We start from the raw sequence: 23,348 nt of genomic DNA, 5'->3' as shown, positions 1-23,348 counted from the left end.
GCATTGATCACTGTATATTCAAGCAGGGTGGGATGGGATGAGAGAGGGTCTGTCAGTCTGATAGCGCTGATTAGAGCAGTTCAGCAGGCGATGTTTCGGGATTCAAGATTAATTTAATCAGCATTTTACAACCTGGATTGTGCCGCAAAATGATATTTGTAATCCCTTGAACAAAATGATATAAAAGGATGATTAAATAATAAATCATGAAAATGAACTAGAGACCATCTCGTGATGGGAACATGTTCCCGTTCCGACCCATGACTCCTCTAGTCATTACTACATTATTGCCTGGGTACTCAGCAGTAATGGGCTGGACCAAACTGGACTACACGACTGTAAAGTTTCCTGACTGCATCTTTTGATGCTGTTGTACTAAAAAACTGCTTCTTTGGTAGTTCCAGCTACAATAGGTGACTTCAGGGCCAAGCACTTCCAGCCCTTGCCAACCTTGTAACTTAAAAAAAAGAGAGGATTTCAAAACCAAAGCGCAATTCTGGGGATCTTACCCCCCAAATATTGGAGATTCAAGGACAGAAAATTGGGGGCATGCCACTGCCCCACGTCAGCTTCACGATGAGGTGTCACAGCTGATAAAAAACAATTTCAGGCAGGGTGTGGAGGATGAATTGAGGAGTCTCACAGCCTGAGGAAAGAAGCTGTTCTGTAGTCTAGTGGTACAGCAGTGGATACTTCTGTATCGCTTGGCAGACAGCAGCAGGGTGAACTTTGGGCTCAGTGCAAACATCCCACCCGCTGTAGAGCCTTCCTGTCCTGGGCCGTGCACGAACCACACCAGTTTATGATGTTTCCAGTCAAGATGTTTTGTATCAATCCTCTATAGAAGTTTACAAAAACTTTCCTTCAGAAATAATGCCATTTCTGGGCTTTATGACTATAGAATACCAAGAATAAATCACAGAACATTGTGGGGGGGGGAATAATCTATCATTAGCAAAGACATTTCATTTTCATTTGCATTTTGAAGTAAGTGAATTTAAAGTGAATTGACTCAGCTCTGTAGAAGGCACTTAATCAAAGGCTTTATGGGGAATTATTTGGATGCTATTTTTTAGATGGTGATAATAAGTTGAAACATGACCACAACATTTATTGATTCTTTGGCATCGAGTTTATTATGATGCCAGGGCAATAAAACCTCGCACAGCAATCAACCCACTTATTTAAATGATGAAACAGATGCCACTCCGCTATAATCATCATAAGGACGGAGCAAGGTTAGCTGTTTTACTCTCTCCTCAGTCTCCTTGCAGCCGTAGAGGGCTCTCTTCTCTCCCCTTCTCTCATCTCTGTGCTGGTGGTCAAATCCCCTTAGCTAAATCAAATGGTGCAGGCAATTGGAGCGGCCGTGAAACCATTTCAAAGGTAAGGTCAGCAGGAGCAGGGGAACAATGGCTTTGTGATATTCCATCTCGCACACAATGTGCTACACATAATTGGAAAGCCTTTGTTATTTGACTCCCATTTGACTATGATGTACAAGATGTGAATACAAACACGACAGGCGTAACGATGGCAGAGGAGCACGTTCACACCGAGTTTCCTGGCTTTACATCACAGTTTAGGTCCGCCCGGCTGCTCATCACCAAAAAGCAATATCTAACTGTCCCCTTGCTAACTTTGTAGATGGGTTTAGGTCATGTGGTCTCTCTGTGTGTTTTTCTCTCGCTGTTTCGTCTCTCTCTGTCCTCGCTCCTCTTTCCTTCCCTCTTACTTTGCCTCCTGTGTTTATGAGGGACTCTGATCCCCCGGGGCCTTACAACAAACAACTAAATTGCTAGAGGTTAAGCACGGCTATGACAAAACCCAAGAGAACTCGGAATTCAACTTCATAAATAATCTAAATATATAAATTTAGGCCACTGCAGTGCTCAAGTTGGTAGTTATTGGTTTACCACAAAATGCAGCAGAAGAACCAGAACGATGGAGCGCAGCGTTCAATGATGCTACGACAACCTATAACCATCCGTCAGCTCTAGCGTTCCAAAATATGTTTTTTTTTTCATGTTGCATATGTGTTATTATAGGACTGTCATCTCTGTCAAGAGTCCATGACCAGTCAGTGTGTGTTACATGCTAAAGGCAGAGAGCAGTGACCAATCAAATCCTGTTACTCACCCCTCCCTCTTGGCCAGCTATTCGGATGACACCATTAAGAATTAGCATACAGTACCTATGGCAACCGGCAACCTTTGTCAGATTCTTTCATAATATTTGTACAGCCGTCTGCCACCCGCTTTATTTAGCTCGGGCTTGATGGCGCTATGCGATAACTTCTTGCTCTTTTCTGTCTGACACAGGTGAAAGCAGCAAACTAAAAGCACTCAGAGACGTCTGAAAGAACGACACAGGAGTGACTGTTAGAAGTAGATTATCACAGTGGGAGGGTTTTCGGTAATGAGCTCGAGTCTTTTCGTTGTGTTACCACTGTATATAGCTGCTTTTAGCACTTGTTGTAAGGTAAAGCACAGTTTCATACTTACGAAGAATGCAAGAGATGATTTGTTTCTGTGTTTTCTGCTTCGTCAGGTGGGACAGAACACTCAGCTCTCGTGAAAATTTGAGTTAATGGTTCGAAAAATGGGAGTGATTATAAATAATAGCAGATGTAATGTGTGCTTGATTCAAAACAAGATCAAGAAATACAGTGATTTTTTTATTTATTTTGTGCTCGAAAGGAATGTCACTTGACCCGTATTTGTAGGCAAACATGCTTTGGTTCCACTGTTTACCTCCACAACAATAAGTTGGATTTAATATTACGTTACGTTTCTTTATGCTACGTTTTCAATTTAATGTTGTGACAACGCTGTGCTTAAGGTCTGATCAGGTTTAGAAACAAAAAACAATTGCTTGGGGTTCGGAACGGATCTTGTTTTTAACTTTTATTCACCACAAACACAGCTGGGAATTGTTTTATTTTGTGCTTAAAAGAACCGTAATCCGGTTCATATTTGTAGTCAGACATGCTGAGGTTCCACCATCTTCACCTCCACAAGAATAAGTTGAATTATATTATTGTCCCAATTTTACAAAAGAAATCTCTCTTGAATGAATCCCATAAAATAGGAACTGTAATGTAGATTCATGTACGACTGTAAAGCCTCAGTGACCCGACTCCCAGTACTCGTGCAGCCACGCTGCCTTTCCCCGGGTGAGCTCTTTTGCTCTGCATGTCTCCTTCTTGTTTATATTAAACATGGCGAGGTTCAGATTAAAGGGTGACAATTTTGCCTGGAGGCTGTTGCCATGGCAACGCGTCTGCTATAGCTATGATAGCCCATTCATGTTTGATTAATTGGTTTTTCAATGCTTCTTGGTTTGTGAGGACCCTTAAAGAGCAAGTCCATGGAAAATGGAAAATTAATGGATTTCTATTTCCTTCACTTTCTCCCTTTCTTCCTCTCCCTTCTTTCCTGTCTTACTACTTATTTTGCTGAAGCTATTTCCTCATGTTTTAAGAAGTGTAGTGATGGTGTTTTGAATTATGATTGGAAGTTGGAGATTGCTGGGATGGGGGGGGGGGGGGGGGGGGGGTTAGAGCTCGGTTATTTGAAATGCAAAAGGAATGTCTTTGTTCATGGCTGCCTTTTGTGAGCAGCTGCTGAGGCAAACACAGAATCTAATGTCGTGTGAATATTATGAGTTTTCAAAGCAGGCCAGCGCCTGCGTACAACATTACTTTGTTGTGCATTTTTATTCCAGCAATCTACTGGGACCAATTATGATTAGAGAGCAGAGCCTTCATCCCTGAACCTCCACTCGTGTTTATCAAGACCTCATATGCTTGGGCCTTTTCAATTTGATCTTTTTAGCACTTCGCTAATGTGTAATGTATTATTTAACTCATAAATGTTTCAAAGAGCTAACAAATGCTAGTTCATCACTTTCTGATCTGTAAATTGGCCAACATTCCCATTTATGCCTGCATTAAAAGCATCCTTTGGTGCACGCTCATGTTCTGTCCTGATGAATCTTGAAGAAAAGCTTTTGATGTAGTTATTATTGAAGATCTTTTAGGACTGCTAAGAGCAGAACTTCGTGTGAGTCTGATTCTGTAATCACTCTGAAGTGGTTCTGCATGTTGGGGTCATTCTCCAGCTGCGAGTATAGCTCCTGTTTCTATTTCTATATGACAAAAGTGCTATTTTACAGGGCAGTAAGTAACTTTTTTCTCTTTCACTGCATGCAGTCAGTATAAAATATCTGCAGGATAGGGTTGATAGGGTTGGTGAACAACGCCATTGACGTAACGATTGCTTTGCAAGGTACTGAGATGTCTGGCTTCTTAAAACTAAAAGTCTTCCCCAAACCACCACCAGGCCACAGTGTCTCAAGGACCCTGGAGGGGGTGCACTTGTTGTTGCACTTCCTAGAAACAGCAGTCAATAGAAATTATGGATTGTACCTTTAACTGTAATAGAGAGCCCCCTTGAAATATTATATCATTTTGAGTTGAGTGATAACGGGCCTGTGTGTTACATGGCTGAAGGTTGAAACAACTCAAAATGTGGCTTGAGGTAAAGTTCCCCTAATGACTCAAAATGGCTCGGGCTTGTATGAAAAATCTTTGTTGAATTTTAAAGCAGTGAGAGAAAAACCAGCACAGACGTGGGCTGCAAAACCAAAATAATGAGCTATAAGATGCTAGACTGCTAGGTGGAGCCGAGAGGAACCCTGTGAGTGGCCTCATCACCACAAACAGCCCCTTTACATACAAGTAGACATGTGATCTATCGCTAACCTAGAATGGCTTTCAGTAGAGAGCATACAGTACCTCCGCCAAGACCCAACAGCCTCCTTGGTGGAGGTAAATATTGATTGCAAGTGCTTTAAGCTCTCAGTAGCCTGATTTCATTCTTTCTAGCATAAATTCTGATGGTGAATTTAAAAATCAAAACCTTGAAAAGTCTCTTTGGGTTATATTTGCTTGATTGACGGCTGTCTGAGCCTATCACAGGGAGCCGTGTTGACTGCAGCTCTTCTCAGGCTCCATCCAGCTCCACCTCATTGAAAATCTAAGGTAGCGTTCCCATACCTGTCCTCCCATACTATTTAGTGCGCCAGAAAAAGATTCTGTATGTCCCAATGAGCAAATGCTGTATGCCAAAAATACCAAGACATCCTACTGCATCTGGTCACGTTTTGCAGTATGCAAGCCAGCTTGCTTTTCTGACTGTCCTGACCCACAATCCTCTGTGCAGCAGCAGATACATCACATCGACTGAGCCGCCGAAGGAGCACAGACAGATGAGTGCTCATTGAAGCTGCGTTCCAAATTGCATATTTTTCTTTTGACTTGTAGCAGCATTCACAATTATGTGCACAATGCATGCAACAGTACGTATTTTGTAAGGGGTGCTGCAGTATGTACTAAAAGTGAAATTAAAAAGTATAGGATTTCAAACGCGGCCTCTTTTTTTATGGCTTCGGTAAATGACAAAGATGGCAGCCAGCAATGAGCCCAAAAGCCCAATGAGCTTTAAGAATAGGTGCTGTAATCATGTTTTTCTGGTCCTGTTAGTTAAGAGTGAATGGTATTAACCTTTAGGGAGAAATGTAAATGTGTTCCTTAGTGTTCGAGCAAGCTGTTTTGGTTGATTGGGGTTGTGAGATTTTGTATTTCTTAGTTTTTCTGTAAGATATTTGCTTTGAGTATTTAAAATGTCCTCCTGTATAAATGCCAGTTACCAAAATAGGTAATAAAAAATAAGATAAACTTGGCCACAAACCTACAAGTCTGAAAATAGTGCCCGTTTCTGTCCTAAGAGAAGACAGTTGAAAGAGAAAAGCGAAGCTTTCTAACCACCAGCCTCAGTTTACAAGTGAGACCTCGAAGAGGATTTTTTTTTTTTTTTTGTCTGTCTTATTTCTTCCAAAAGACCTCTTCCCCTCTTTACAACATATCTCAAAAAAAGTTGTTTTTTGTCTATTTTTTAAGATTTGGTCCAACACACATGAATATCTTTCTCAAATTTGTCAAAAGTGTCATCTACACCTCTACGTCTTTGCATATTTGGCTAATTGGCAAACTTTTATCTTTACTGTGAGTAGAGGAGCAGATAGTAAAGCTGGTGTTCTTCTCTCACCCCAGATGCAGGAGATGGCTTTGCACCACCACCAACAGCAACACCATCACCAGCACCCTGACGGCTCTCATTATGACCCCGCCCGTAACCACCCCATGATAAACAGCTCACCTCCGATACTGCCCAACCCCATGAGCGCACTGACCCAGCTAAACCCTCAGGTCAGCCGGAGTGCACTGCCTCATGGTTCCCCCTCACCTCCCGGAAGTAAATCGGCCACACCTTCCCCCTCGAGCTCCAATCAGGAAGAGGAGACTGATCCTCATTCGAAGGTACTGATGTGGCAACGCTTCTCTGGCTTGTAGTAGTGGAGTAGGAGGCGAGGGGCTTGGCAGTGCTTCTCAGAGATGGCTCGCATGCTGACTGTAGTGTTGAGTTTAAACAGGAATTCAGGGGGAGCCATGCTTGTGCTTTTTATTTGGCTGGCTGGAAAACTCACATGGTTGCAGAATTTTGCTGTTGAGGGGAGCTGATGCCATTTTAAAAAAAAAAAAAAATTGTATTTATTTTTTTGTAGTGCATGTTATGGTGTGGTGGAGTGTGGTGTCACATTTGAAAAAGAAATTTGATTTAAAATATTCAAATATTTTGAATGTAAGTGTAGAAACGATTTTTATTTTTTTAATATTTTTTTTATTATTTTTTCTGAGCAGCACATTTCCAAAATCTTGTCTTGGTCCTTTGTGACAGATCATTTTTGCTCTTCAAATTACACAGTTGCAAATAGCTGGCAATCCATTGCCACTGAGGCATGTTTGTAAGATCGAGGGCAAACTCTTTCACACACATGCCACAAGACACCACATGAAATCCTTTTCCCTGAAGTTATTTGGATATATTGCAACCCAACTACCAGACCAAATGTTGGCAGTGTATATTCATGTTAAAACTCTAAATTTCAGTTTTATGTTGTGGCAGTGCTGTGCTTAAGGTCTGGTTAGGTTTAGAAAATAAAACCACTTGATAAGGGTTAGGAAAAGGTCATGTTTTTGCTTAAAATACCTGTTTTGGTCGCACAAACACGGCTAGGGAAAACAACAACAACGTGGTTTTCAGTTGCAAGTGTCTAGTTTTGTGCCACTGACATGGCTGACTTGTTAAAATTCCTCCTTGGTTTCATGTTTGCAAATGTCGAAATGCCATCTTGAACAGTGGTCTCTGGCTTGGCTGCTGTCTCGTGTAGCCATCATGCCACCGCCATCACCTCAACTTCCTGACATGAAAGTGTTAAATCGTAGCAGAAAGGACCCAAATGCAGACTACAGACAGGCAAAGCAAGCTTCAATGAAAAGCCGATCAAATAAATTAAAAAAAAAACTAGGAAAACAGGCAGGGAAAAACCAAGAACCAAGGAAATACAAAACTTTCAAAAAGCCAATGAAACGTGGAGAACTCAGAAGAAACACAAGGAACAAACAGTGCAAACACCAATGAAGTGACAACAGAAAGAGGGAAAACACACATGGGCTAAATACACAGGTGGCTAATCAGGGACAGGTGAAAATCATCACAATCACAAGGGAGGGAAAGTCAAACCAAGACAGGAAGTAACAGACAACATGACACATGAGGATGAACCTTACAAAGTAAAATAGGAAATTAAACCAAAAACCCAAACACTGACAGCAAGTAAGCTCATATACATCATCATCTGAACATTATATGACATGTCACGTATTATAAAAATGTTGATACAATACGTATAAAATTTACAAATTCAACATTTCAATAGTTTGCAGAAACGAACGATGGCAGCGTTTTATTCTGGCGACTGTGTTGAATTTTGTTCATGTTCTCTAAAAAAGTGAAGCAAACTCCTTTATTTTCAGATGCGAAGGATGATTTAATGGGTTGATCATGAACAACGCAGACACAAGGTGTTTGTCGATCCTATCTGTTTTGTCATCGGAGCTCTATGCAGTCCACTCCTTCATTTCAATCACTCATTCATTTATATGAGAAGAGCAGGAAACTTGTTTACATTCATTTGGTTTATGTAAATGTGTAAAACTGCTTTCATAAATTGGCCACCAACCTAACGTCTCTGTGGATCTGCTCCGTTTCTGTCAGGGGGAAACGCGAATGAGTGTATAATTGAATCTGCCATCACCAGCAGTGTTTCAGATTCATCGTGTATTTAAACGCTAGCTCGCACTGATACAGTACAGCAAAAAGGGGGATTCTTTAGTTAAAGAAAATGTATTTCCCTGCCTATGCACCTCTGCTGTGCTTCTCACTGTGTGTGTGTGAATAAAAATGATTAACACCTCTCCTATCAGTAAGTAATTCCATTTGCTCTCTCCAATTCATTCTGAGACCACATCAAAGCCAGAGCAGATACAGCAGGCGATTTAAAATTCCTTTCACCCGGCGCATGAAAAGTCAGAATTTATGACTTGCTGAACAACTGAAAAATAAAGATTTGAAAAGGTTTTGATAAATTCAACTAACAGATGTTATTTTTTGACAAAGTAAGGCAGACAAAAACGCTGTCAACCACCCTCTGTGTCAAAGTGTCGCTGTCAGTGACACATTGCTACAATATCCAAACACTGAACGTGCGTGTTGAACATAGTTTGAATTATGGATTTAATGGAGTTTACATGCTTCACCTGGACCCGATGTTATGAACATTCATCAGAGATGAAATTATTCACTCCAGTTTAATTGGTAGACCCCCTTGTCGCTGCGGTGTCAATAAGCCGTTTTGTTTTTTGTGTGTTTTTGATGGTCTTCCAGATCACGGGCGAGAAGCGGCCGTCTTCAGAGATGATGAAGCCCAAGCCCAAACCCCAAAAGAAGAAGAAGAAGAAGGATCCCAACGAGCCCACAAAGCCTGTGTCAGCCTACGCCTTGTTCTTCAGAGACACCCAGGCGGCCATTAAAGGACAGAATCCCAACGCCACCTTCGGAGACGTATCCAAGATAGTAGCCTCCATGTGGGACGGACTGGGAGAGGAGCAGAAACAGGTAGATCAATACTGTGTTCACTCAGAGTATGGAGAATTTACTGTGAATTGATCTTTGTCCTTAGAGGTAGGGATGAGCGAGTACACTATTATCTGAGACTGTATCTGTTCGACCAACTAAATGATCCGTATCCGTATTCCTACTTGGAATGGGCGGGGCTTACGTTGGAAGTGGGTTGCACTTACACAAAAAAATGGGTGTGGCTAATCAGAATATGTTTATTTTAGCCTGAAAATGATTGGTTGATCAGAAGTTTGTATATTTCATATTCACGAAAACTATTCACAGAACTGCCTCAGAGTATTATTTACGAAGCCGTGTTTAAATTGAATGAACTTATTTTGACAAGGCACTGAACCCCAAATTGCTCCCATTGGTCACTGCATTGTAGCTCGCTGTCAGCGTTGTGTAAGTGCGCGTGTGAATGGGTGAATGAGAATCAAATTGTAAAGCGCGCTGGATAAAAGCACTATATAAATGCAGCCACTTTCAGGTGTTGAGTATTTTCATAACTTTCTATTATGGTACTTCACTGGAAGCACTGGGTAGACCAGTAGATGACTAGCTACCAGTTAAATGATGAAGTACATATTCATATGTCAGTTACTAGCCTGAAATCCGACTAAAAACTGCTCCAACAGCCTAGTTTCCATTTTTTAGGTCATGGCCATACGAATTCACAGGTCAGGTTCACTACACATACTGTAAAGTCTGCAGAGCATTAGCAGCTACCTGAGTCCGTCTGTTGTAACACACTGCTGAGACTATCTGACTCATGCAGCGGCAAAGATTTAACATTTAACAGCTCTGGTGTTGCTTGTCACAACAATATGTCCTTCCTGCTAGTTAATACAGCTAGCTGGCAGGGACCAATTAGAAAGCGTTAAGGAGTAACTCCCCCAATTTTACACATTAAAGTGTAGTGAGAGCTCTTGAGGAGTACTACTACATATGTGAGAAAAGTAGTAGTACGCCTTTTGCGGCTCCAATGGAAAGCTGCATGTGATCTGATAAATTGCCTCCAGTGATGTCGCTCAGTGGCTAAGCTGCATTGTGGGTAATGTAAGCGCCAGGTTTTGAAAATGAAGAAGCATTTGTGGAATACAAAAGGTAATATCCCTGGTTCTGCTGTGTCAGATTTAATCAATTGTTTTCACTATCCACAATCCAACCAATCAAGGCGCAATGTTAGACCAGTGGACTGCTTTTCAAAAAGGGGTCGCCTACATCACCCACAATGCAACTTAGCCACTGAGGGACATCACTGGAGGCAATTTATCAGATCACATGCAGCTTTCTCTGGAGCCACAAGCTTTATACCACAGCACTTGTACTAGTAGTACTCCCCAAGACCTGTAAACACATTTTAATGTGTAAAATTGGTGGAGTTACCCTTTAACTGAAAGTGCAGCTGGAGCTTTTAATTTCAAAGGTGGATTAGCAACAAAATGAGTCTGTTCTATGCTAAACTGCATAAAATATGTATTTATATGGAATGATGGCGCTGCACCAACAAAAATAAGATTCTTGTTCTTAAACGACATTATTATCCTTCAGTCTGCAATGATAACTTGTAAAATATTCGCTTTATGAAGGAAGAGTAATGCATCTAATGCCTTGAAATCTTTCTCTTTGCATGTTTATCTGTGAATTAGACATGCACCAACAGTGCTGAATCCACTGCGAGAAATCTCTTAATGCAGTGAAAATTATATATTGAAAGAAGCGAAAAGTTTCCTACCATCAGCAGTGCAGAAATATACTTCGCCTGAGTATTTTCAGGAGCCAATTTAATTTTATTACCGGCTGACCTGTGCATATGGAGCTACATTAACATTTACTGCAGTTTAAAGCGGTTCCGCGCAGCACATTTTCTATTTCGTTTTAGCATTCCACACCAACAGACAAAGTCAAAGGGGTTCCTGTGTGTTTGCGGTAACAAATGATGGTGTGAAATGAATGGAAAACGAGACAGTCTGATGATCATGCGCAGACTCATATTTTTAGAATATCCAGTCAGGGCGCAGCCTATTGGGTGTCAAATAAAAGCACCTGTCTCCATGACAAAGTGCAGCCCATTCCCCCCAGCCCCAGCCTCCGTCGACTAGACCCTATCTAGCATGTGTGTGTTTTTCTCCCACCAAACCTACTTTATACGCCGGACTTTGGAGGCCGTCTGTCCCTTTTATTTGCAGTTAATTTTTGCCGCCTTCACCGGGGCTCTTCACCATGAATCTTCATTTCGCCGCTGACACCCTTGAATGTGAATTCCTCATTTCCTGTCCTTTTATTTATATCTGTTGCCTGGTGATTTGATCATGCTGGGAATACAAGATTAGCAATTGCCTTGTCCTTGGTTTTGCCTCAAGGACATCTGCTCCTGAAATGTTATTGTTTGTGCTCCTTAACCCTTTATGTCCTGGATTCTTTTTCACCTTAGATTTTGCACCGTAGATGTTTCCCCCTCCCTCTCTCTCTCTCTCTCTCTCTCTCTCTCTCTCTCTCTCTCTCTCTCTTCCTCTTGCTCTCTCTCTCTAAATGCATTTGTCCTTCACAGCATTACCTGGGAACGGAGACGAACGGAAAAAACGAAACCCACAAAAGGGCAATCCCGCCATTAAAAATGCGCCCATTTATTGTGCCGTTCCACAGCTAATTTTTTGATTTGTTTGTGCATTCATGTGTTTAATCAAACGTGTCACCGCGCAAGACACATAATTAACTTGAGGTAATGATGTCATTATGGAATGAAATGTAGTACCCCTGTCTGGGCAATAACACGGTGATTGCTCTAATTATTCTCCGTGACTCGCACTGTCACTTATTCCAGCACAACAAATGGATAAACTTGTCCACTGTGTATTTACAGAGTGGAACCAATTCAAGCTACTTCAAAGATATTAACATTTCTGTCTTCGGTTGAATGTAGCAACGTATAATGGTGTTCTTTATCCACAGCTGCTGACCGCTAATGTTCACGTGAAGTGCATTTCTATCTCCCCATGCTCTCGATGTCTTGATGTATACGCTGTTATGTCTTTTTCTTTTTTTTCCCCCCATCGGCTGTCACGTCATGTCTATAGGACCGATGAGGTGTGTTCTATAATGTCGCAGTCAGACCCTCTGGAGCCATGCAGGAGAATGTAAACACAACCCTTCCCCTACACACAGCTTTGTTTTAACTAGAACGTGGCCCCCTGTTTCCAATTACCAATAGTACTTCTCAAACACACCATGCAGCAGCAGGATTCTCATAAACGCATCGAGGGCTGCATGTTTTATCGCTGTATTTTATTGAAGGAACGATCAGAAGTTTTCATTGTTGTGATTTTTGTCCTTTTTTGTGGTTCCTTCAGCGTGCATTTTCTCCCCACCTCGCTCGCGTTGTTGTGTATTCTCCAGTGCAGCCCTTGAGTTCGCTAGAACAAAGCGTCTTCTTTTTATTCGTGTTTATGTTCATATTTTCTTCTTTTTTTTTATTAAGATGTTTTCGAATGCCTGCACACTATGCATAGCGTTTTTTTTAATTCCCAAAGGCCTTTGTTTTATAGTGCAAGATCAATGCGTTTATTTGGGCTGCATTATTCCTCAAGGTGACTACATGTTAAAGCTGCCCCAGAAACACAAAAGAACATTTTTCTTGTTTTTGTTATTTAAGATTAAGATCAATTTTTTTTTTTTTTTTTTTTACAGCAGTGGGGAGGAACAGTGATAATGGAGTCGGGTAGGAGGGAGGCCAGACCTTAGCCTTATTTAATTGAGTCTGCTGTGTTGGAGTTGTGTATCGGTGGAAGGTCGGAGATAGGAGGAAAAGAACACTGTGTCACGTTGCTTAAGTGACATGTTTGGATATGAAACTTCTTCTAAAGGCTGAGTTTTAGCATCCGTCCAAAGATCTTCATCCTTTTTTAGTCTGTTTGCTTCCTTTTTGTCCGGCTTTGACATCACACTTTTGCTTCTTTTTAATTCGCCACCTCCTCTCCTCTCCTCTCCTCTCCTCTCCTCTCCTCTCCTCTCCTCTCCTCTCCTCTCCTCTCCTCTCCTCTCCTCTCCTCTCCTCTCCTCTCCTCTCCTCTCCACCTTATCTACTTCCCGTTCTCCTCCTCCTCCTCCCTACTTATTCTCCTCCTACTCTCACAGGTCGCTCTGTCTTTCGGTCGTCGGGGTAATCACTCCCTTCAGTGTCAGCAGGGTGCGGAGTTATTGTCTCCTGTAATTAACTGGTTATCAAACAAGAACATTTCATTAAGGTACAATTAGGGGCTAATTCAGGCGGGACACCTCCGTGTCAGGATTACGACGGAGGCATATGCTTTCCCCTCGCAGCTTTGTTATTTTTAATTCATACTGACCTGCAGCCTCTGACGGCTTCAATTGCTAATGAATCCACTCACTTTGGAATAATTAGACATCCTTAGGCATGGTAATTTATTTAAAAGTATCCGTCGTTGCGCGAATCATTAGCTGTGTTAAATTAATTTGAAATTAAAGCTGCTGGGAGTAGTTTGGGGTTCATTAAAGAGGCAGCCATGGCTCTATCAATATTTAAGGGGTGACGGGGCAGGTTGTCACTTGTTGTTTTTCTTTTTTAAGAAATGTAATTCTTAACGAAGATTAAATGTTTCTATCGTGAAAATCTGTGTTCTTGAGTTCCTAATCCAACGGAGTTTTGTTCCAAAATACCTGCATGTATATCATGGAAGGGAAATAATAATAATATTGTAAATAGGGATGAGTGAGAGGATAAACATCAGCTGTTTGAGCAAGAGATTGTATCCGTCTTCATCCTGGTTTGTTTGCTCTTCTCTGTGTACGTCTGTTTGTTTATTGACTGTGTTAGCAGCTGCCAGCCTATGTGCATTTGGCAACACATGAATGCTTAATGGTTATTCTACCCCACCTCTTTGAAAGAAATGACCCCGTCCACAGAGCCACAGACAGTCTCTCGCTGAGGATCAGTAATTACCCGTTGCATTCACGCACACACACACACACACACACAAACACACACACACTCTCCTTCATATTAAAATGCTCCAGAGAGGAGCTGAGATCTGAGTCTTCCTCATCGATTTAAGGGTGGACTTTTTTGCGACTTGTTTTCCCCGCATCAAAAAGGCGGTGGCAGCTATAAAGAGCCTGTGACTGACATGTGATGACATTAACTCGAATTCCCTGTCTTAACGCATCATTTGAGGTTCATTCAGGAGGCTTGAGATTGCCTCTCTGCTAATGCTGTTTTGAATTCTTTTATTTTTTTTTCCCTCTCTTCCTCGTCTGAATGATTTGCTGGGACATCAGCTCTGATTAAGAGATGAGCAACAGCCTTAATAGAGGAAGAGGCTGAAAAGCAGCACACAAAAATGACAAACAGCTTCTCACTCCTCATTTAGCTCCGTAATATTTCAAACTGCCTTTTCACTTTACAGCGCACGAGCTTTCTCCGCATTTCATTCTGGACGGTTTGAAGGAATAAACGCTTCGAATGCGGCAACACCATGCAGATGGTCAAATCCCCTTGACTTGATAACTGTGCAATGAATGCATCTGATATGTTTTTCATCATTCAGGGCAGACTGCCGGGGTCACACAATCGCACCGTGACTCCCAAAAATCTCATCCACATCAGTCAGCGTGGACCACAGGGTCATTTTAGCCTTTGGCGTCACCTTGTAATCAATCGTTGTTGTTGTTGTGTTTGCTCCTGCAGAGCTACAAGAGGAAAACAGAGGCTGCTAAGAAGGAGTACCTGAAAGCCCTGGCCGCCTACAGAGCCAGTCTGGTTTCCAAGGTAACCGTGGGGGTCACATCTTTGATATACATGGGTCAGCGGCGATATAAGGGATGATAAATTAGACAGAATTCCTCTCACTCTTATTCCAAGGAAAGGGTCCACTTGCAGCACGGAGGGGTTAGTATATTTGTGTGTGTGCTAGTGTGTGTGTGTGTGTGTGTGCTAGTGTGTGTGTGTGTGTGTGTGTGTGTGTGTGCCCAGAGGAGAACAGTGAAAATTAGGCCTCAAACACACCCGATTTGCAACCTGGGGAGAAATGAAAAGTAACATTACGTGCGTGTGTGTCAGTGTGTGTTTGTGTGTGTGTGTGCGTGTGTGTGTGTGTGCATGTGTGCGTTTGTGCACATGTAAGAGTAGAAGTGGACATTACCTATCATTTGCTGTCCTCCTGGTGCTTCTGTCCTCCCTGATGGGCCGCTAATGTGTTGGCTGAGGTTTGCTCACACCCACTGCTCTCTCTCTTTGCTGCAGGTTACTCCAGTTTAGCTCAGAACATTAACACCTCTCTACCTGTGTTTGTATAACACAAAAAAAAAAAAAAAAAATCGGAAAAGTTCTACTTTTTAAAAGCTCATATGCCCCCCACCCCTTTTCCCTGACTCTCCTTACATCTGCAGGGCTTATACAATAGTTATCACAGCGCAGGGGGGTGTTTCAATCTGTTTGTGCGCTGCATTTCATTTCAGTGTTTCCGCATTGTTTTGGAAAAACACAAGTCTAAATTGCATTAGCATATACCAAGCTCCTCCTCTTCCCCCTCCCTCTCCATGTCCCCGTCCTCCTTCCTCCCCCCTCCGCGCAGCGCCACACTTCCTCTCGTGCTCATGGGCCGAAAACAAGCACCTTGATTAAGGCATGAATAGTTAATTCATCAGCCTCTTCACTGTGGCATACTTTCAACTAAAAAGACTATTCTCATCTCTTGTCTTTGCCGCAATTAGACATTCATGTCAGAGCTCCTATACAGAGGCTTGATTGATACTATACGTTGGTAGATTGCCAGTCAAAAAACTGACTGACAAAAATAAACCTGCAACCAAACCAACACCCCCCCCCCCCCCCATCCCCCCCCACCGTCTCAGTCATTCAGGACCAGCCAATCTGAATGCAGGGCTGAGTCTCATGATTCAACGCGACTCTCTTTTTAATTACCAATGAAGGAGTCTTTTCAAAGTGAATTGGGGTGGGTGGAATTGGAGGTAATTGGAGTATCATTTGAAGGATTCACATCTCCAGCGTGCACCTGTTGCCTTTTTGTTTTGTGACTCATGCCGGTTTGTTTAGGAGAAGAAGAAAGACACAAAAGTTTGATTGCTTCCCACTGTATGCCGCGGCACTTCTCTTTGTGCTCACTTTCAATCGAAAAACTCCCAAGTGCAGAATGTGATTGGGGGAAAAAAAAGTGTAAATTAAAAAAAAAAGCGACACTATGTCGTAAATTTCACAGATTTCATAAATGTTTCAATCCTCATTTAACACGTATGCTCTTCGTATATTTCCTCTGATGAATATGGAATACTTTTACTGGAATATATTCTGAAATCTCCCCTTCAAATAAAACACGGTTCAACAAATCACACCCATCCTCTCCCTCTCCCCTCGCTCCGTTTCTTCAGTATTTCATTTTCCACTTGACCCTGCAAATGTGTCTGTCCCTCTCTTTTATCCATCCCTCCATCCCGTTCCATTGATTATTTCGGGGGTTCAGAGGGATGGATGTGAGCCATTACTAAATAGCAGACCAGCACACATCACTCCAGCCAGTCTGACAGTTAATGAGAAACAGTGGATGTATTTCATACATACACCACCTCATGAAAGAAAAGGGAGACAGAGAGACCTGCAGAATAAATGTGTGTGTCAGGTCTCACGGCATCAACAGTGGTTTGTGTGGAATACATAAATAAAGAGAAGAGGAGAAGAGCGTTGATCATGAGTAGCCACAAATGGTAGTGTTGTTAAACATAGTGCGAGTACTTAAAGGGACAGTGCGCCTCTCTTATCTGTTGTTTCCTTCTAGATTGTTTTGGTGTGAGTTACAGAGTGTTGGAAATAGACTAAAGATGTCTGCCTTCTCTCAAATATAATGGAGCTGGCACTCAGCTTGTGGTGCTTAAAGTGGCAAAAAAAAAATACATTTTTAAAAACTCAACAACAATGTCTAGGCCCACCAAACATAACATTGTGCATAAAGAAGCGTAGATCTACTGGTGAAAGCGAGGCTAGCTAACTAAACTAAGTAAGCTAGCAGGTGAAACAGTTCAGCTGAGGTTCAGCCACTGTTTTACAGCCGCTTCTTTCACAATGTAAGCTTGTGGGGAAAAGTATTTTTTTGGGCCCCTGTGCATCACATGTAGTTGTAATCACACAGTTTGGCCACTACGTAAAATTGGCTTCAAAGCCTGGCGCTCTTCCTGGCATTAGGGGTCGATGCACACTTCCTCCTGTGCTGTGATACAGTTGGCCAGGTGTAGTTTGGTAAATTTTAGCAAGCTTTGAGCACCACGGTGCCATCTAGTTCCATTTTGTTGTAGAGAAAACAAACATCCCATATCACCAAAACTCTCTAACTCAGATAAAAAAAATGTTGATGGATAAACAGTGCTACAAGTAAGAGCAAAATATATATTTTTGATATTGGGATGAACTGTTCCTTTAAGGTAATGAACAGGACAGGATGAGTGCATCATTTACAACCACACTTTCACATCAAATGAAAGTTTCTTGGAAGAGGAACTATGTCACTTTTAAACTTATCTCCTGACGTTATTTCAATAATTGTCTTTGAATTTGCTGATGCCAGCTGCTTCTTTTCTTTTGCTTTATTGACATATTGTTTTGAAAAATTCCCCTGAGAGCGTCGTCTCTGTGGGAGAGAGGAGGCACAAAGAATTATGGGACAGTGTAATCACTCAGCCACCATCAGCTCCATCAGCTGTTAGATGCATGCTCATATCTGTCTCAAAATAGTGCATACCATAATTTCAATACTGTAAGTAAGCAATTTGGACATAGGTTCACAATGCTGGCCATACTATTCTGGCAATACTGTAAATATTCTAGCCCTAACTGTTGTATAAACTTTTCAGCAAGGTGCACACTTTTAATATTTCACTGAATGTAGTTTAATTCCAAGTTGGGTCGTATTTTGGAGCCTTGGCCATCATTTGTGGTGGTTATGATAACATTATACTCATTAAGGAAATTGCTGAAAACTGGGAGCAATAATAAAATCAGACGGGGTAAAAAACATAGTTGTAAACAACCCGACAGATTTGTCAGTTTATCTAAACCACTTAATTTGGAGTTAAAACTGAAAGTGAGCACCAAAAAGTCCCTCATTGCATAATAATACATAATAAGTGCACAAACTACAATAATCTGTTTTTGTAATAAACTTCTCCTCCCTCCCCTCCAGACATATAATGATCCCGTGGAGACAAAAAGTGCCCAAACGAGCCAGGGTTCTCCACATATGATGCCAGCCAACCCGCCCCTGTACAGTGTGCCACCTCCCCCCCAGCCATCGTCGCCCTACCTGGGCCCCGGGGCCTTCCCCCTCGCCGACCTGCAGAGCTACGCAGGACACGCCCCTCGCCACACGCTGTCGCAGACGCTCAGCCAATCGCAGATGCTGCCCAGCATTAGTGCCTCTCCCCCTTCCTCCTTCCAGATCAGCCCACCCCTTCACCCCCACCAGCAGCTCTCCCTGCACCAGAGCTCGCTTCTCAACCAGCCTATCCGCATGCAGCAGGTCCAGTCCCAGCCAATCATCTCTCACCAGATGGGGCTGCAGGCCTCTCTTCACTCCCCACCTCCTGGGCAGCAGGTAAGGCAACAAACAGGGAGACACACTTTCCTGCTGTGGAGTAGTTAATGCTTTAAGACGGTGACTTCATTTTCTCTCTTCTCTCCAGGGTTTTTCCCACCTCCAGTCAGAGTATCAGAAGAGCATTGGGGGTTCCCAGTCTCCAGGAGCCCCTGGCCCTGGCCCAGGCCCTGGAGTGGCTCAGAGCCATGACTGGGACAGTGAATACTGCAATCGGGAGTGTGGCAACCACTGCAGGTCAGTGGAGACAGAATAGACTGTTTTATTTGCTTCCCGTTGTCTGTTTTCCTCAATAACCTTTGTTAGTGCGAGCTGCGATCCAAATCAAATACATTTCCTTTTTACTACAAAGTACGCACTGTTGCATGCAGAATGTATACAACTGGGAGACGCTACGCCATCGTAACATTTCGCCTTTAACTTTGAGCTATGATCTGCCTGTGCTCTCTTGGTGGCTCAGTCGATGTGACGTATCTCTCTTCTCGCTGTGCAGAAGATTGTGGGTCAGAATAGCCAGAAAAGCATGTTGGCTTGCATACAGCAAAATGCTTTGTTATAGTTTCCCAAAATATTATGTCCTGACAAACATGAAATTTGATTTAAACTTGAAAAAAGTTTTTATTTTAATGGAATTAAATACAGTAGATTTACACAGACAGTGCAAATTTACACGGTATGATAATCTTTAATTTTCATATCACGGTATACCTTGCATAGACCACTGTAACAGACCATGTTGACAAGGCGGCCATTTTCCTCTGACTGCTGCGTTCCGGAGTGCAAGTCATGCAAACGTAGGCAATCTGACAAACTGTTATCATTTCACTGCCTCCTGATTGATTAGCAACTGTAAAGACAGTGGATAGTTTCATCCGGAGGGACATCGAACAGTAGGTCAAGATACAACATCCAGTTAGCTTCCGTTTGACAATAGCTAACGTTAGCATTCAACCACATTCTAGCATAGGTTACTGTTTGACACGTAAATTAATTCAGAAATATCAACACACATCTTGGAGACATTTGTCTAAACCTGGAAGTGAAACACATGGGAAATAATCAATCCGTAATGTTAGCCAGGAAGTTGTTGAATGCTAACATCAGAGAACGAGTTATCAAATAAAAATTGGCCGAATGCGCCTCTAGATTTATGTTAACCGTCATCTTTTCGCTGTCTGACCAATTGGGAAGCTGTAAATGACAAATTACTTGCAACCTGCAACACAGCAGCTTTAGCCTACATTATCCCAGCTTTCAGGTTTCCCTGGAGGAAAATGGCTACCGTGTGAATCAGGTCTATTGTGTCATACTAAATCTTTTTAAGGCATACTTTATAGTACGGCAGTATGGGTACTGGAATGCAGCCACAAGTTTAAAAAAATGGAAATGTTATTTTAAAGTAAAAGAAAAATTATACAGTGAAAATGTACAAAATGCCAAGACTCTTGGGAACCTTCTTAATTCAAGGTTCTCAGGTTAAATTTGTCAGATAGATACGTTCCATTTCGGGATCCAGACCTCCCTCAGATATCAGCATATATAGTCGCGTCTCTCCCACTGCTTTCACAATATTAAGTGTTGAAAATTGTCAGCTCCATTCCAGCGAGACAGAGGAGACAGCTGGAGAGGTAATGGTGAGATAATAGAGCTTGTCATGTGTTTGTCAGACGGCAGTAAAAAACAGATGTTCCTTACACAAGTTTTCACTGGTATTGTTTGGCAGGCTGTGCAGTCCTGCAGCACTGGAAGATATTCAAAGTCTACAGCGTGCTAAAGCACTTTGAAAGGTTTCGTTTATTTACAGGGTTTTGGTTAGAGCGAGGTAGCAGCTATAAGGGAGAGGGTGTTTCGGCTTTAATTCTAGCCATCGGGGAATGAAAAGTATTTGCAATCATTGAGAAATATCCTTTTTTTCCCCTGTACTTTTGCATTTGAATCATTCTTTTTCTTTCTTAATAACTCGTGCCTCCGTGTTTGTTTTGTTTTTTTCTCTCCAGTGGCAGCATGATTGGCAGGGACAAGCCACTCTACCTCACCTGAAAACTGAAGATCATGCTCTGTAGACAAAAACGACACCGGGGAGTCTACTCTCACCCAACCCCTGCATCCCCATCCCCCTCACCCCTCCCCCCTCAACCCTCTTCTGATGCACACACACACACACACACACACACACACACACACACACACACACACACACACACATACACGTACATACAGTTCACACTTAACATGCTGTACAATTACATACACACAGAGACAGACACACACACATTCCGCCTCCCAAACACCGACACCACCGCCACCTTTTTTTGTCAATGTAAATCTTCTTTCTCTCAGTTTCTAGAAGAACTTGTGACCAGAGTTTTTTGACTAGATGACTGCTGTCTGTACCACTTAATGTATTAGCAGTCCTCTTGCTGTTTAAAAATTTGCCAAGCACTTATGAAGCCCCCTCCCTCCCTCCCTCTCTCTTGCTCCCACCCTCCTCTCTGAGTTGTGTTTTCTATGCCCAGGCCGGGCTGTAGAGCACTCATCTTCTGTGTCACCATCAGAGTCCCCTCAGGGACCCCATCCAGCTTTAATTAGAATGAGAAGAAAAAATACTCTTCCTCTTCTTCTTTAATCATTTTAATTTCCTTTTGTGTTTTTTTTTTATTATTTTTTTTTTTCCTTTTTGTTGTTGTTGTTGTGCTGTTTTATTTATTTCTGGCTTGCAAAGTTGTTCCTCTCTTCTTTTACTTTTCATTTCTTTTCTTTCTTTCTTTTTTGCCACTAAGCGTCGGGCCCTGTACTGTAGAAAAATATTAACTTCTAGTAGGTTCAGCGCAGGCTTAGATGTTATGGTAGCTTTGCTTAAGGGCCTGCAAATGAATACAAAAAAAGCACGGGTTGGGAGGGGAAAAACAAAACGAAAAGAATCTTTTTTTAATATTAAAGACCTGTTGAGGTCTACTGAACTGTCACAGTGTGATTGTAAATATCACTTTTATGGGATCAAATTGGGAATTGGAAGTCCAGATAGATTTGTTTCTTCTTTAATATTACATGTAAGTCATTCTGTGTGCATGTGTGCGTGCGTGTGTGTGTGTGTATTTACGCCTGGACGTTAGAATGTACCCCATTCATGACGTGCGCAGCTGAGCGTGTATGTGTGTGTGCGTGTGTGTGTGTGCGTGCGCGGACGCACACTCGCGTGCGAGGGTGTCTCAGTGTTCGAGTGTCGAGTCTTTCTCGTGAATTTTAACAGCCTTGTGCAGCTGGATTTCAGAGGAGTATTTCACACTCTCGTTCTTGCATTAAATCTGTGCTCACTGGTGTGTTTTTTTCCAATAAAGTTCAATCTAAAACTGAATACACAATATGTGTCCTGCAGATCATTAAATGGAAGGAGCCAGGTGAGAGATAGAGAGGAAAGAGATAGAAAGAGAGAAAGAAACGCTGTGAGATAAAATGAAATATGGAAAGAAAAAAAAAAGATATTGCCTCAAAATGCCCCCCCTCCCTTCCCCTTCCCCTTTTTCTTATTTTGTCTGACCATAATGTCAATTCTGTCTCCTCGACATGCAGAAGTGAAGTAATGAAATATGTGAATGGAGCCATCACATCCACATTACAGTGATTTTTATAAGTTTCTAGTTGGTGTTTGGTTGTGTTGATCTCATCTTTTTAACTCTTTTGTGTGATTAACAGAAATGCATTTTGCTGACAAAGACATCTGTATTTATCTCTTTACTGTAGCATAATTTCAGTTTTCGTTGTTACAGAACTATAACATTTTAAGTTGTGTAAAAAAAAAACTAAAAAAAAAAAACAACAACCTGCCAATTGTAGTTATTTTATTTGTAAAGCCAGTAATGATAAATATTTTAAATGGTTATCAATATATTGTTTCCGCTAGTTGCCCATCAGCCATTTGACAGGTTTTCTTATTTATGAGAGAAATTAGATCACTCTTTGCTTCTTACAATGGAGGTGTATTTTTATTCTTATTTTATTGTTTTTATTTTCCCCTCTGGTTTGATAAACATGATGAAGACCACAACAATGATTTTTTTTTTCTTTATTTTTTACATTTTGGATGCTGCTCCTCTTTTCCTTGCCAGCAGCATCTGTTTGTGTCACAATGCTTCTTTTATTTCAAACCTGCATAATAAAAAAAAAGTTTAAAAGTGATCCCGCCTGATGCCTGTTAATTTTACTTTTTGTCTCTTTCTGTCCCCTTCTCTAATGAGACGATCACACCTTCTTCTTTTTTTTTCTAAGACACGATAATCGTTGTTTTAAAGATCCACCAAACACCCACATCTTACTGTACCTTACAGTGTGTTTGCACTTAAGAAGGTCACATTTGTATCCTATATTTATATTTAGCTCAGGGCTCCAATGGCATTAGCTAATTAGCTATGGATGCAGTGTACACCAGCCAGCGTGGATATTGCCAGTAAACTATCTTAACAAACAAGAGAGCAGATGCGAGGAGACGTTTGCTTTGCTTGTGAAAGTGGTGCATCGTAGGCGTCTAGTGTGAGATAAAGAGAACAGAGAAATGCAATGTGCACACAAACTCAGGCAACCGTCCAAGTACTGATTTTACCCCAATTGCACACAAGTCTTCTCAGAGACTTTCTGAGAGAGGAGAGGA

The 23,348-nt window shown here is 41.8% G+C and overlaps 1 protein-coding gene across 2 annotated transcripts in view; it reads left to right on the top strand.

Moving 5' to 3' along the window:
• The window catches only part of tox2 (TOX high mobility group box family member 2), a 111,281-nt gene extending 88,402 nt beyond the window's left edge, over window positions 1–22,879 (top strand). Inside the window, exons 5-10 of one of the 2 annotated variants that reach the window (XM_073468400.1) lie at window positions 6,116–6,382; window positions 8,850–9,080; window positions 14,791–14,871; window positions 18,293–18,703; window positions 18,792–18,940; window positions 20,701–22,879. In XM_073468400.1, coding sequence (XP_073324501.1) covers window positions 6,116–6,382; window positions 8,850–9,080; window positions 14,791–14,871; window positions 18,293–18,703; window positions 18,792–18,940; window positions 20,701–20,743 — 1,182 coding nt within the window. In that variant the 3' untranslated portion in view covers window positions 20,744–22,879. The remainder of the gene's footprint in view (window positions 1–6,115; window positions 6,383–8,849; window positions 9,081–14,790; window positions 14,872–18,292; window positions 18,704–18,791; window positions 18,941–20,700) is intronic. The other variant, XM_073468402.1, reaches the window with a different exon arrangement.
• The last annotated feature ends 469 nt before the right edge of the window (window positions 22,880–23,348 follow it).

The sequence above is a fragment of the Pagrus major genome, chromosome 6, assembly GCF_040436345.1.
Source record: "Pagrus major chromosome 6, Pma_NU_1.0".
NCBI lineage: Eukaryota > Metazoa > Chordata > Actinopteri > Spariformes > Sparidae > Pagrus > Pagrus major.
Note: the sequence above shows the minus strand (reverse complement) of the source record. Positions and strands in the feature narration are given on the sequence as shown.